Source organism: Podospora pseudoanserina, chromosome 1 (genome assembly GCF_035222485.1).
Source record: "Podospora pseudoanserina strain CBS 124.78 chromosome 1, whole genome shotgun sequence".
Lineage (NCBI taxonomy): Eukaryota > Fungi > Ascomycota > Sordariomycetes > Sordariales > Podosporaceae > Podospora > Podospora pseudoanserina.
The window spans coordinates 2735034-2749769 of NC_085920.1; the positions used below are offsets into that span (position 1 = coordinate 2735034).

Consider the following 14736-nt stretch of genomic DNA (forward strand, 5'->3'; position numbering starts at 1 on the left):
GCTTAAGCTCTCTAGAGCTCTGACTTCTTGATGAAGTGACCCTTCGTGGCCGAGACTGTACACCCGGAGCCTGAACTCCTAGAGCAGGTGTGGCGTAGGGCCATGAGGGTGAGAAGGAACCAATACATCCAGCTCAGAATAAAAATATTTCAGGTTGCCGGTAAAGCAGGAGAGACGACTTGTCGCAGACCGTTTGAGGCTTGAGCCACACGCCGCCACACGCCGACGCGCGCCGACGCGCCGCCAGTCACACAACATCTTGAACACCAGGAACCAGTGCCGCTCGCCCGCCTCGGTATTAATTGTCGCTTTTCAACTTTTCGTGACTCTCCCACGCGCTTCATATCCAATCAACCGAACGGACACACATCCGTTTTCACTCATTCATCCCCGGCCACCTTCCCCGGCCCGCCCACCCACCACACCACGACACCACGACTCCCACCACTCCCACCACTCCCTTCAACGGATTATCTCGAATCCTGGATCCTGCGACCCCACGACCCAATCAGCCACCAGCACATGTTTGGTCGTTGCTGGTTGGTCCTCAGCTCTCAGAAGCCGTCATGTAATTCCCTCAGAAATGCCTGGACTAGGAAACTGGACTTGGAGGACATCTTTGACACTTTCCAATCATGACAACTATTCTTGCGTCAAGACCGGCCAAAGGGAAGAGGAGTCGAGACAATAGCGGCGAACTAACTCGCAACGGCTCTGCTGATCACCCTGCAAAACGCCAGAGGACCGGGCATGAACCACGCGATGCCGTTGTCAAGCATGCGCTGTTGAGTCAGTACTATTCTGAGACACGAACATTACGACAGTACGCACTGTCGAAACTGCCAACCTCTTCACGCATCCGGCGCAAGAAAATCGCAACAGTAGGGCTTTCTGGCTCTTCTGTCCAGAAGTCTTCAACTGAAGAGGAGACTATCTTGGGAGAGCTGCTGGACACAACACTTGTTGCCTGGCGCCATGATGCCACCGCGAGAAAGAACAGCTACCGCTGGGAGAAGTGGATTGCCTTCTCGCAGAAGGGAAAAGGAGATGAATCCTATGTGACCTTGTCAGATGGACTGAGGAGGTCCATGTACTCGCAATCCGATGTAAGTCATAGAGAGTAGTAGAGATTCGCATAGTCCACCAACTTACATGGCCGTCTGTCAAAGATTATAGACTTTGTTATCTGGCTTCTTTTCTCCCAGCAGGAGGCTGGTGTCCGGTTGAAGCATTTGTTATGCGACGGCTTTCGGAGAAGTGTAAATGAGAATGCTCATCCGAAGGAGGCAGCCGCCCCAAGCAAGCCAATTCCTGGGCTCTTTGCAGTAGAACGCAATCAGCAAGTAGAAACCCTCAGGGAAAAGCCATGGCCACAGCTTCTCATGCTCTTGGGCAAAGAAGGGGAGCGCATCATGATCGACCTGCTTGTCGACTGTGCCATTTTCCGGGCTGTAAAAGCAGGCAAAGGCAACATGCAACAGCTTTGTGGGATTCCCATTTCAGAACTGAGCCCTTTGGAGGCAAAGCCCATCGACAAAGAAAATCCCGTGCGCCCCTCCGAGATCTCTTTTGTCAGAAGCCGTATGCTCTATGCCAGAGCTGCTCTCAATGCTCGTGGCGCTGTTCACTTTGGCTTACGTCACATTCGTGAGTGGCCCTTTTTACCCCTATTTGGGAGTTGCCAAGACAAAAACTAACCCCTGAGTTTTTGTCTAGATGTGTTGAACAGGTTTCCATATAAGGCACCCACCCCCACCGAAGAGGATACTAACCACGGGAATGTGGTGCATATCTTGGTGTACATGTTTCCCCGTCAATTTGGACTGCATAACCCATTTACGTCGGTTGTGGACCGCCAGAAGACAACTCAGAAGTTCCAGGACTACACCCTTCGTGAAGAGGAGATAGCCGAGAAGTTTTCCAAGTTGGATACGCACGGAAAGCCTATCAGGCACGTTCCCAAGAGACTCAGAGGACAGGTCCAACATCTTGTTGAGCGACTTCAGATATTGCACGGCCGTTGCGCATATGCCGAGATGATGAAGCACTATTGCCCAGTAGGCTGTCCCGTCCCAATTCAGCTAGTACCAACGCTCACACTCTTAGGTACCTGGCTTGACAGAAAGCCGTAAGAAGGCTTCCACTTCCATGGAAAGGTCATTAGTTTCATCATCAAGGCCAGCTGGTAAAGCTTCTCGGGGCAAGAAGAAGACTCGGCAGAATGCAGCCCCGGATTGGAACTTGAAGTACAGCTCTCTCACGGAGTTGGCAACTCCAACATCGTCTGTCTCGGCCTTTTGCCAGGCTATATTAGCCAAGGTGATCCCCAATGAGTTCTGGGGCCATGGCGACGCACAAGAGCACAACAAGGCCTGCCTTCTCAAAAAGGTCCACGAGTTCATTCATCTGCGGCGGTTTGAGAGCATGTGTCTGCATGAGGTCATGCAGGGAATGAAGGTAAAATAATCTCTCTGCACATCTTAAAACGCGGTATGCTAACTGCTTTCCAGCTCCAAGATATCGACTGGCTCGCACCTCCTGGACTAGCCAACCAAAAATGCTCGCAGTCAGATATGCAGAAACGAACCGAAATCTTTTACGAGTTTCTCTACTACCTGTTTGATTCATTATTGATACCCTTGATTCGAGGCAATTTCTATGTCACTGATTCTAGTGTTGACAAGTATTGTCTGTTTTTCTATCGGCATGACGTCTGGCGGTATGTTGCCGAGCCTGCCATGGCCGCGCTCAAGACCAGGATGTTTGAGGAGGTCAGGTTGGAAGATGCTTTACGGATCTTGGGGTCTCGCAAACTTGGACTTGCCCACCTTCGGCTGGTTCCCAAGGAAACCAACATGAGACCTCTCATGAATTTGTCACGTCGGACTCTGCGGCCAGGGGGGAAAGCTGGGTTGAGCTACAGTATCAATACTAATTTGGGGCCGGTGAATTCTGTGCTCAAGCTTGAGAGGGTGTGTGAAAACCTTTCTTGAGATTGGACCTTTAAGCTAACGAAACAACAGACACGAAATGCCGAGCGTCTCGGATCTTCCCTCTTCTCAGTGAGCGACATCTACCCCCGCATCAAGGCATTCAAAACCTCCCTTGGCCAAGGAAACCACAAGCTCTACTTTGCCAAAGTTGACGTCGCGGCCGCCTACGATACCATCCCCCAAGACGCCATGATCAAACTACTCCGCCAGATCCCCAAGCAAGCCTTTTACAAAATCAAGAAGCACGCCGAAGTCAGCCCCCTCGAAATGGTCCTTGGCAAAGGCAGCACTGCCAAAGCCGCCAGCCGCTGGCCCTCGGTAGCCCAATCAAACAAAGACCCCCTCCCCTTCTCCCAATTCATCGAGACCACTCTCGCCCCGACCAAAAAAGACACCATCTTCGTCGACCGCTCCAACGCCCAGAAAACCCACAACACCCGGGACCTGATGTCTCTATCCACGTCCCACATCAAAGACAACCTCATCCGCATAGGCAAGAAACACTACCGCCAAAAATCCGGCATCCCTCAAGGCTCGGTGATTTCCTCCGCCCTCTGCAACTACTTCTACGCCGACCTCGAGCGCACCCACCTCTCCTTTTTGTTCTCCGATGACAACACCAACGACAGCCTGCTCCTCCGGCTGATAGACGACTTCCTCCTCATCACCACCTCCCTCCCCAAAGCAACCCAGTTCATCACAACAATGCACTCTGGCGTCCCCGCCTACGGCGTAACCGTCAACCCTTCAAAGTCCCTCGTTAATTTCCCTGTCACCATCAACGGCACCACTCTCTCAACCTTACAATCCAAAAACAACAACAGACCAGCTCAATTCCCCTACACGGGTCTATTCATCAACACCAAAACTCTCGAAATCTCCAAAGACAACACCGCTCTTACAGGTAACCCTGAAAGCAGTATTGACCCCCGTCCTTCTGTTGTTGTATTACCGTGATACAAAAATACTAACAAAGCATTTATAGTCTTCAACTCTTTAACAGTAGAACACACCCGCTGCCCAGGCCGCAACTTTTCCCGCAAGGTCCTCGCCTCGTTCAAGCTCCAGTCGGGCATCCACCTTTTTGATACCAGCCTCAACTCGAGGCCCAAGGTGCTGGCCAACGCGTTTGCCGCCTTTGGGGTCTGCGCCAGGAAGATGTGGGCTTATGGGAGGTGTATGGGGAAGAAACGACAGCCCGGTGGGAGGGTTGTTAAAGGTAGTTTATATCTTGGTGTAGACACGAAAGCGTTGGGTTTGCTGACACAAAACGGGGATAGATACTATCAGGTCATTGATTGATGTTGCGTTTCTGCTGCTGACGAGCAAAAGCAGAAAGGAGAGGTGGCCGGGGTATGAGTGTATGGTTACAAAGGGGGAGGTGGCGTGGTTGGTGATGGTGGCTTTTAGACAGGTTCTTGTTAGGAAGCAGACGGGATACAGAGAGGTTGTGGTTTGGCTGCAGGAGGAGACGGTCAACTTGTCGAAGGGGAAGAAGGGGGTTGGTGTTGCGGGTTTAATCAAGATTGTTAGGGGAGTTGGGACCTGATGGTTGAGATCGGGAGTTTGTTGGAAATGTTAGCAAGTGCGTTTAAAGCTTGTTTATAATGCACATGTAGGAAGAATGAAATCGATAGATAATCTATGTCTGTACTGGTCTATCGCTAACCCAGATATGTTTGTAAATGCCTTGAACCAAGTCCAGCTACTTCCCATCAAGTCTGTTTTATGTATATGCCCTTTATCCACTACATCTTGACACCCGACCATTACCACACCAGCATCATCCTCTCGCACACCTTCTCAAAGCCTAATCCCGCTCTCCCACCACCTGCCTTCAGGTCCCCACCACCATCTCAAGCCATACTCCTCGTCCAACCTCCACACATTTCCATTATTCCCTCCCAGCATATCTCCATAACCCAAGATCTTCACCAACCATCTCACCGGCGAGAACGGCACAGGCTCAAACAACCAGATCCCCGCCCTGCTCATATCATCAACAAGCCCCCAACCAGTCCACTGAAGCCACACAGCAACAACAACCAAGTTCCCTACCCTCCTCCACCTCGTCGAAAAGTTCCTCTCAATGAACCCCCTAAAATACTGACAAACAAAGCCCTGAACCAGCACCCCGACGCCCTGAGTGGCAAAAAACATAATTGGCGTCCCAAACTTGGTCGTAGGACTCATAGACGTCAACCCGCCACAGGCATGCATCAGCCCCGACAAGAAAAACGCAATCAACACCGTAACCACCGTCTTCGCCCTCGTTGGCTTCTTAGCCCGTCGCTCCTTATCATTGTCATACCCCTTTCCATTCACCTCCCCGTTGGTATCCCTCACCCTCAAAGCAGGCACCGTCTCCCCCGTAGCCACCACATCAAAAACCCACTCCCCCGCCGCCGCGAACCCCCTCCTAAAACTCTGATGCCACCACGCCCCCCAAAACCCAGCCAGCCCTTTCTCCTTCACCATGTGAAACCCCCCAAACAGACTCGGATACTGCCACAACTCCCCCTGCACCCCCAACAAATCCAACCCCCCCTTCCCAAGCACACAGTAATTAACCAACTGATAAATCGAATGAAAATAAAACAATCCCGCCGCCACCCCCGTAATCCCCAAGATGCTCCTCCCCAAGCTCACCACCCCCATCGGCACCCCCTCCAGCGCCGGGGGCAAACTGTTGATTTTCCAATGCGACGAGTGCACATACTCGGGCCCCAAAACAATATACGGATCCGCCCTCCCAAACGTAGTCCACACATCAATCACCACCCAACTCCACCCAACCTGCCACAACCGATCCCTCACAAACTCCCTCCCCGTCTCACAAACCCAATACCCCTGCCTCGTCACCTTTTCCATCCTCCCCATCTCAACCGTTTGCCCCTGGCCCCCTCCCGCTGTCGGAAACGGCGGGGACGGTATAGTACTAACAGCATAATTCCACCCCGCCCCCCTAAAATTCAACAGCAAATCCCCCGCCCATCCCACCCTCTTCCACCAACTCCCCTCCTCAGGGTAAAACTCCCATGTATACCCCCCCGTTTCCCCATCTCTCACAACACGCGCAGCATCCCACTGCGGCCGTGTAAACAACACCAGCGTCAACCCCCACACCGTCCCATGGCAGGCAATCAACCCAACAGCATAACCAATCGCGACGTTGGAGCCAGAGGTGGTGAGTAGGAGTGTGTAATCGATGTACACGATCAAAAAGGCGACCACCCACCTAAGGGAATATAGCCAGGGGCGGGATTTATGTGGGATGGAGAGGTAGAGCAAGGGGAGGAAGAGGGTGCCGAAGAAGGCGGAGGGGAGGACGAGGGGTTTGATCTTTCCGAGGGAGAGCTGGGTGTAAAAAAGGGTGCGGAGGTGAACAATTTGAGCGGTGGGGAGGTGGTAGAGGGGGTCGTTGGGGTTGAGGGTGGTGGTCATGGTTTGGCGCCGGTGATGCTCGGATGGTGGTATATATGCACGAACGTTGGGCGGCTAGCGGGATGGTACCCCCCCTCTTTGCCGGACTGTCGGGTCAATGGTGGGGGAGTGAGAAGAAGAAGAAGAAGAAAAAGAAAAATCGCAAAAAAGTCAATTGAACAGTGTGTTCATTGTTTCGGGGGGGAAATATAAGAGAAATCAATGAGGCAAAAATGTTGTGAGACATTTGCTCGAGTTCCCGAATTATATCGTCGCTGACACAGCCACTTGTTTTTGAGAACAGTGTCCAACATGGGTACATCTTGCCGCCGCTAGCAACCAACTGCTCCGAGAGGCTGACCAACACCGACAACAAATGTCATAAAAAATAAAAAATAAAATATAAAAAATAAAAAATAAAAGTCACAATCTACCATGTGGCGTGGTTGTCTATATCATCATGAATTATTCGTCGCTAATGTCTAGTATTTGTCACAGACTTTTGAGCTTGAATCGCAGCAAACGTTCTTTAGGACGGAGATGGGATGAAGGAGATCATTCTTTCCCAAAATTACTTGCACTTTCCACATTGATATTTACACAAGTGTCCAGGAAGGAACAACCACATCCCCCACCCTCAAAGTGGGAAGTTGCGATTGGCTCGTCACTGCCATGTGCACCCCAAAAAAGACCTTGCCATCAAACCTCCTCGTCTTTGACAATGTCACAAACGGCTCCTGGCTCTTTTCCGCCGTGTCCTGGTTGATGCATACCATGTGACATCTCCTGCAAGACCCCAACATCTCAAACCTGTGACCACCATCTCCTATTTTCAGATGTAACCACGAGTCTTCGGCGTAGGGCTCTATCGAACCTTGTGAGCCTTGTGAGGCCGGGGCAATCACAACATTGGCTCGGAAAACATCTGGAGAGATTTCCCCCTTGTGGTTACCTGTCCTCCTGATCTCCTCATTGAGGGCATCCAGACTCGGAAGAGTGATAGCCAGTATGGGACTTTCATTGGACAATAATATGCGTCGTTCTTGGCCACTTCTTTCCGTGTCCGAGTCTGGTGGTGATGGTGGACGGTCTCCGGGAAACGAGCCAGGAAGTCGTGGTGTTTGATGAGAGGGTGTTGCCGATGGCAGTTGATGCTTCTGAAGATGAGCTTTTGAATGCCGCATACTTTTTCCTTGGCCTCCTGGGGGAAATCTGGCCAGCATGCAGGGCACTCCGAGGGCACCCGAGAAGAAATCATTGACCTCGTTCGAGACGTATGTTTGCGCTAGGATTTCCTCGCCACAAACTCGTGATGATCGCGACCCTAGTGTCGTTGGTTGCCGAAACAAGGAAGGGTTCTTAGAGAGTGGTATGCTTATTTCTCTAGGCTGGTGCGGTGGAAGTTCTCCGGCATATCTGACCCTTAGCTCGCCTCGATCGAAATCCAGTGTTGGCCGTACAAGTGCCATCTTTGGGTATCTCTTTTGGCTCAGAGCTTGACCAGTGCCTTGGTGAACCAGACACCATTCTCGATCCCAAGCAAGGCCTTCTGGTCGGACCTCCCAATCAACTCCTGGAGGAACCTGGAAATGACCGCAGCTTTTGATAGGGTATATACTTATACTGTGAACGCAAAGATCGGCCCGACTTGATTTCTGGGTTGTGTGTGATGTAAGAGGTGGTGGCAGAGTCAAATCCTGGTAGAACTCTGTAATAAAGTCCACGAATGCATCGACATCTGAGATAGTGCTCATGGATCCAAGGCTCGCTCGAATGACGCCAGTCGGTTTTCCGGCCATAATGTCATTGTCGGTTCCGCACCGAAAGCCAGAGCTAAAGTTTTGCCTCATCTCCCAAGGCTCGAGACCAAGAGCTGAAGCGATACCTCCAGGGTTGCACACACCACCTGTGCGGATATGGAAGCCCTTTAGGGTAGCCAGCTTCTCGACTTCGGCCAGGCTCACCCATGCATTTTGGTTGTTTCGGATATTGAAGGAGACCACAGGACCACTACCCGCTTGTGGGTTAGGTTCTGGTGAATAGATGGTGCAGACCGGCTCGCCGTTCCCATGTCGTATTGACCGAAGACCGCGGTCCAGTCTTTGCTGTAAAAACGCCGTATGTTGTGATACCTCCTTCATCGTACCGAACAATTGTTTTTGAACGTCCATAGCAGCGTCGAGCGCGATGATGTTGTGAATAGGTAATGTTCCATGTTCCAGACGCTCATGTAAGAACTGGCTCTTAGGGGCGTGCCACTGCTCCTTCACGCAAACAACAACCATATCGACAGTGCCGCCTCCGAAATACTTCATCGTATTGAAGACTTCTTCCGCTTGGCGTCTTACAAGTAGAGCACCTAGATCCGGGAAGCCGAATATCTTGTAGAAGCTCAAGACTATGAAGTCAGGGGCTCGCTCGACAGAACTGAGGTCGAGCGGTGAGGAACACACATATGCTGCCGCATCCAGTAAAGTGTATGTCCTATTCCTCGATACATCTGTGTTGCAGCGGATCGTGTCTGACCACCGCAGGGGCAACCGACTGCCATCCATATTAGATTGCGCAGGGTATGCAAATAGAGTCGGTCTGTCCTCATGGCCTTCAAATGGGGTTTGGCCCGTTGCCCATTCTTCAACCTGTCTGTCGTCCAGACAGAGGCTATTTCGAGCCTCTTCCCGAACACCGACTAGACTGGTGTGACTCGCCTGATGATACGCATAGTTGAACCCATCAGGAGCAGCTCTCAGGGCATCTACAACAAGCTTGATTCCAGCTGTCGCATTGGCCACGAACACCACATCAAAGTCGGCAGGGTCAGCATTGAAGAACTGGAGCACTCGGAGCCGAATATCTTCAATCCTCGATGTTGAAAGCTGGGATGAACTGGATCCAGAGTGGGGATTGCCATAAAGGTTCGATGTCATATCTCGGACGAACGAGTCCATCAATGATTTGGGGTATGGCGTCGTCCCAGCATGATCAAGATAAACGGACCCTGACATCATTAGCCAAATCTGCTTGTCAAGTTGCTAGATAGCTAGGAGCGATACCTTTGAGCATAGGGTACTCCTCATCTCGAAAGGCCTCCACTTTGGCATTGTAGCCGCTTGTCATCGCATTGTTGGACTTGTCCATCGCCGCCCAACTGATTCAGCCAACCCAGGTCTCCAAAATCTAAGTACTTTCTCTATCCTGGCCTGTCCTTCAACCTTGCCAACAAGTCGCAAAAGTCGCAGCATCTAAGAAGTGAGCTGCAACAGGAACAGAAACAGCAATGGCAACAAGACATTTTGAAGAGGCAAACAACGAACCCGGCCGAGCCCCAAGTCCCCGATAAGAAGCGGATGTCATCGGCTCCCGGCCGGCAGCGCCTGGGTACGGAGTTCGCCCCCTTCCACTTGACGTCGTTTTGTCATTGTCGCATGCGGGGAAGCGGGGAGCAGTTGGAGAAACCCCCACGAACCACAAGCCACACTTTATCAGCCACAGAAGCTGCAACGCCTCGGTTGAGGTTCGCGTTGCAGGTGGAGCTCCAGCCACCAAAATTTAATTGAAACGCGCTGAAGCGCGCGACAAAGGGCCCACCCAAGACGCGTATTGTCGCGTTTCACAGGGGGGCTTGGAATTGCCGTGGAATTGGAAGGCGCGACAGATCCCGAAAGAGACAAGAGCTCCATTTCACAATGCCAGGGCCCTCCTGCCTAACAATTATTTTCACCTTGTCTCTCCACCGTTGCCATCGCCAACAACTCCTTCCTCCGCGGGATCTCGGCCATCGTCAACTTGTGTACTTCGTCACTAGCGCTTGCCAAAAGTAAACAAGCCGGCAAGATGGTATCTCCCACTCTTGGAAAGAGAACCCGGAGTTCAAAGGAGAACTCAGGTTTGTTACTCCCGTACCTCAAGGTCAAAGAGGCAGTGACAACTGACAGTTCTTTTGATCTACAGAGTCGGCAATCACCTTTGACCTTCCTGCCAAGCGCACTCGACGAACCCTTCGAAGCGCCACCATTGCGGATGAGCCAGAAGCCGAAAAGGAGAACGACATTGTAATAGCGGAAGACGAAGATGCGAGCGACGAGACTGGCGAGACACAAGAAAAGAAGACAACCTGGCAAGAAAAGACCTTCAAAGATGTGCAAAAGACGCCCTCAAAATCACTCGCCAGACGAGCCTCGGTGGCCAGCACAGTCAAGAGCTCCGCCATCCCTCCCGTCACGCCTTCAACACCGCGTCACTACGATGTCTTCTCCAAGGGCGTCACATCCACTCCCCGGCACCGGGTCATGTCAGTTGGAAAGTTCTCCAAGCGCATGACACCCTCGACACCCCTCACCCCGTCCTCCGTTCAAACAGTCTACCACCAAGCCCGTCAGCTCTTCTCCCGCAGCGCGGACCCAGGGCAGCTCATCGGACGCGACGACGAAAGGGCGAAGATGAAGGGATTCCTCAGCCGGTGCACCACCTCCAAACCAAGCGGCTGCCTCTACGTCAGCGGGCCCCCCGGCACAGGCAAATCCGCCATGGTCAACCGCATCACCGACGAGACCATCTCCGAGTCTGCTAACTCTTCCATCAAAAAAGCCTACATCAACTGCATGTCAGCCAAGTCCTCCAAGGACCTGTACTATACCCTCTTCGACCAGCTCGTTACCTCCGAAGACCAGGAGACCGACCTCTCCGAAACCGACGTGGTCGAAGCCCTGCAGAAACTCTTCGTCCCCAAAAAGAAGTCGGCCTCGAACAAGGTGTATCTGATTGTCCTTGACGAAATCGACCACATCCTCACCCTCGACCCGGAGTCTTTGTATCGTGTATTCGAATGGTCTCTCCAGCCCACCGGCAGCCGACTCCTCATGGTCGGAATTGCCAACGCCCTCGACCTAACAGATCGCTTCCTCCCCCGCCTCAAATCCCGGAACCTCAAGCCAGAAATCCTCCCGTTCTTGCCATACACCGCCCCCCAAGTCAAAAACATCATCACCACCCGGTTAAAATCCCTCTTGCCAGCAAACCACCCAGACCAGAATTTTATCCCCTTCTTCCACCCGGCCGCCATTGAGCTCTGCTCCCGAAAAGTCTCGACCCAAACCGGTGATCTCCGCCGTGCTTTTGAGGTCTGCCGGCGAGCTATCGATCTTGTCGAATCTGAAACAAGGTTAAAGCACGAGAATGAAATCAAGGAAAACATGCTGCAAATGTCGCCGTCAAGAAAGGTCCTGGGGGAGAAGCACAATTCTTCTCTTCCCAAGCCGGGGCAGCAGAGCAGCGTGTCTGGGCAGCTTATCAAGGCGTTGCAGGTGCTGACGGTGGAGACAGCGCCGAGGGTGTCAATTGGGCACTTGAACAAGGTTACTGCTGCGGCTTTCAGCTACGGGACTATGCAACGGTTGAAGGTGTTGAATCTTCAGCAAAAGGCGGCGCTGTGCTCGCTGCTGGCGATTGAGAAGCGGAATCGGGAGAGGGTTTCTTCTCAAGTTGGTGGTGGTACGCCGAGTAAGAATTTGCCTGCGGCGCCGACGGTGAAGGCACTGTTTGAAAGTTATACGAGGCTTTGCAAGACGGACTCGGTGTTGCATCCGTTGAGCTCTTCCGAGTTTAGGGAGGTGGTGGCGAGCTTGGAGATGGTGAGTTTGATTGCCGAGGTGGATGGGAAGATGGGGTCTTTTGGTGGGAGCGGGACGCCGGGGGGTTTGGCGAGGACGCCGAGCAGGAGGGGGAAGAAGAAGGATGTTTTTGGGATGGGGGATATGAAAGTTGGATTGGTGGCTGATGAGAGGAGAGTGGCGAGCTGTGTTGGGCTTAGGGAGATGGAGGGGGTTGTGGAGGGGGAGGGGAGGGGGCAGGGGATTTTGAGGAGGGTGTTGTCAGGGGAGGGGTTGGAGTAGGTGGTCGATGAGAGGAAGAAGAAACGGTCGTTTTATATATGGTTCTGGCTGGTTCTGGAGTTTATTAAACCGGGTTTGGCTTGCGGAGTTGGTGGCTGGCTGCTGGGTTTTCAGTTGGGGGGAAAAATTGGCGCGGGTTGTATAAACATGGTTGAAAAGGGGAGTTGTATAAAATAGCATACATAGGGCATGGCGTAGTGTTTACCCTGTTTGAGGGGTTGAGAGAGAGATGTTTTTAATACTGAGAGACTACCAGGTGTAGTGAAATACAAAAGTTGACAACACACATCTGACATCTCTCTCATATCCAAATATTCGAGTTCACACACACACACATACAGAGCATGAAGGGATTGGCTCAATAATATTTCATGTCTTTATGACAATTGTATAAATCATCCATCAATCATTCTACATATTTCCTCTTTTGCCTGCTAAAACATTTCAACTTTGTATAAACCAAAGACATGCAAAACCACATTTTCCCATCGCCCCCAAGAACAAGCCTAAGAATGAGTAGGCATGGCCACATCCGCCTTCTTGCTAATCGCATCCTCGGCGCTCCACATGGCCGTCACCGTCTTGAGCTGCGTGTAAAAGTTGATCCCCGGCTTCCCGTAGAACGTGCTTGCGCCGCCGCCCGCAATGCTCTTCTTATTGCCCGTGAAGCTGAACATGGGGAGGGGCACAGGAATAGGGACGTTGATCCCGACCTGACCAGCCTCAATCTTGCGTCTGAACGTCTCGGCCGTGGGACCGCTCCTCGTAAAGATGGCAACACCGTTGCCGTACTCGTTCTCATTGATCAGATCGATTGCTTCGTCCAACGTGTCAACGTTGAGGCAAACGAGGACAGGGCCAAAGATCTCCTCCTTGTAGCACTTCATATCCTTGGTGACGTTGGAGATAATGGTAGGAGCGACCCAGTTGCCGTTGGGGTACTTGGGTGGCTTGAAGCCCCTCCCATCAAGAAGGATAGTGGCACCCTCTTCCTCGGCCGAGGCGATCAAACCCTCGATACGCTCCTTGCTCTGAGGGGAGATGACAGGCCCCAAATCAGCGCCCTCTTCAAACCCACCATTCACCTGAAGAGCCTTTGCCCGCTCGGCAAGCTCGGGAAGCCACTCTTTCGTCTCGCCCACCATGACAAGAGTCGACAAGGCCATGCAGCGCTGACCCGCGGCGCCAAAGGCAGCACCGACCACCGCGTTGAGGAACTGGTTCTTGTTGCAGTCTGGGAGGACAGCAGCGTGGTTCTTGGCCCCGAGGTTGGCCTGGACACGCTTGCCGTTGGCGGAGCCGCGTGAGAAGATGTACTCGCCCGCCTTGTTGCCGCCGACGAAGCTGACAGCCTTGATGGCGGGCTCGTCGAGGATGAAGTTGACTGTGCGGTGGGCGCCGTGGACAATGTTCACCACGCCCTCGGGGAAGCCCGCCTTCTTGGTGAGCTCGGCGAGGATCATAGCCGCGCCGGGGTCGCGCTCTGAGGGCTTGAGGATGAGCGTGTTGCCCGTGATGGTCGCCACGGGGATACACCAAAGCGGAATCATAGCCGGGAAGTCTACCTCACACACACACGGTTAGCCAACCTTGCCCTTTTCCCTCTTGTAACAGGAACAACTCACTAAAAGGGCAAATGGCAGCCACAACCCCCAACGGCTCCCTATAAGTCCTAGTCTCCATATCCTTCGCAACCTCCAAAACCTCCCCCTTCAACAACTCCGGCGCCCCGCAAGCCGCCTCAGCAACCTGCAACCCCCTCAGCACATCCCCCTTCGAATCCGCAAACGTCTTCCCCTGCTCCAGCGTAATGCTCGCCGCCAACCTATCCCAATTCTCCCTAATCAACCCCACAAACTTGAACATGATCTGCTGCCTGTGCAGCACGCTCGTCGCACTCCAGCTCTTGAACGCCTTCTCTGCCGCCGCCACCGCAGCCTTTAGCTCCTCGTCCGTGTTCTGCGGGACCCGGGTAATTAACTCGTTCGTGGCCGGGTCGTGCAGGTCAATGTACTGCGAGGTGGCCGACTTGACGAACTCGTTGTTGACGAACCAGGGGGTGTCGTACGCCGTCTGGAGCTTCTCGTGCGTGGTGGGGAAGTTGGTCGCCGTGCTGGCCAGGCCGTAGGCCGAGGCGGTTCCGGCGGGACGAAGGTGCTGAGCGGTGGCGTGTATCCTCCTCACGGCGGCGGCCGAGGCCGAGTGGGTGCTGTTCTTCGAGGGAGCCATTCTGAGTGCTGGAGACGAAGAACCCAACAGAGCGCTGGCTGATCGTTGCGAGGACGAGAAATGGGAGGAAGCCACAGCAGCTCGGGATGCGAAACGACGCATGTTGAAAGGGAGAAGTCCAAAATGGTTGGCCCGATGGGCGGTATAGGATAGGACACGGGTTGGATGTGACAGCGGTCAATAGCTTGTCGAACTAGGTA

The 14736-nt window shown here is 52.9% G+C and overlaps 5 protein-coding genes across 5 annotated transcripts; 2 read left to right on the forward strand and 3 right to left on the reverse strand.

Annotated features, from left to right (window-relative positions):
• The first annotated feature begins 56 nt into the window (after window positions 1–56).
• EST2 (Telomerase reverse transcriptase) lies at window positions 57–4628 on the forward strand. Its single transcript, XM_062942018.1, is given in 9 exon segments — window positions 57–225; window positions 236–1106; window positions 1170–1647; window positions 1717–2057; window positions 2107–2457; window positions 2511–2972; window positions 3024–3912; window positions 3979–4212; window positions 4274–4628. The coding sequence occupies 8 exon segments, from the start codon at window positions 636–638 to the stop codon at window positions 4540–4542; spliced, it is 3495 nt and encodes a 1164-aa protein (XP_062804938.1). The 5' UTR covers window positions 57–225; window positions 236–635; the 3' UTR covers window positions 4543–4628.
• Window positions 4629–4796: 168 nt separating this feature from the next.
• On the reverse strand, window positions 4797–6437 carry QC764_107630 (uncharacterized protein; the record flags this gene model as incomplete). The annotated part of the gene is made up of 1 exon (XM_062942019.1): window positions 4797–6437. One exon carries the CDS (start codon window positions 6435–6437, stop codon window positions 4797–4799), a length of 1641 nt encoding a protein of 546 aa, XP_062804939.1.
• Window positions 6438–7012: 575 nt separating this feature from the next.
• QC764_107640 (uncharacterized protein) lies at window positions 7013–9828 on the reverse strand (the record flags this gene model as incomplete). The annotated part of the gene is made up of 2 exons (XM_062942020.1): window positions 9470–9828; window positions 7013–9414 (listed from the first exon to the last, which is right to left on the reverse strand). Exons 1-2 carry the CDS (start codon window positions 9552–9554, stop codon window positions 7013–7015), a joined length of 2487 nt encoding a protein of 828 aa, XP_062804940.1. The 5' UTR covers window positions 9555–9828.
• On the forward strand, window positions 9681–12595 carry CDC6 (AAA ATPase). Its single transcript, XM_062942021.1, has 2 exons — window positions 9681–10302; window positions 10368–12595. Exons 1-2 carry the CDS (start codon window positions 10251–10253, stop codon window positions 12305–12307), a joined length of 1992 nt encoding a protein of 663 aa, XP_062804941.1. The 5' UTR covers window positions 9681–10250; the 3' UTR covers window positions 12308–12595.
• Window positions 12596–12653: 58 nt separating this feature from the next.
• Window positions 12654–14638, reverse strand: ALD6 (aldehyde dehydrogenase (NADP(+)) ald6; the record flags this gene model as incomplete). The annotated part of the gene is made up of 2 exons (XM_062942022.1): window positions 12654–13868; window positions 13933–14638. 2 exons carry the CDS (start codon window positions 14636–14638, stop codon window positions 12814–12816), a joined length of 1761 nt encoding a protein of 586 aa, XP_062804942.1. The 3' UTR covers window positions 12654–12813.
• Window positions 14639–14736: the final 98 nt, after the last annotated feature.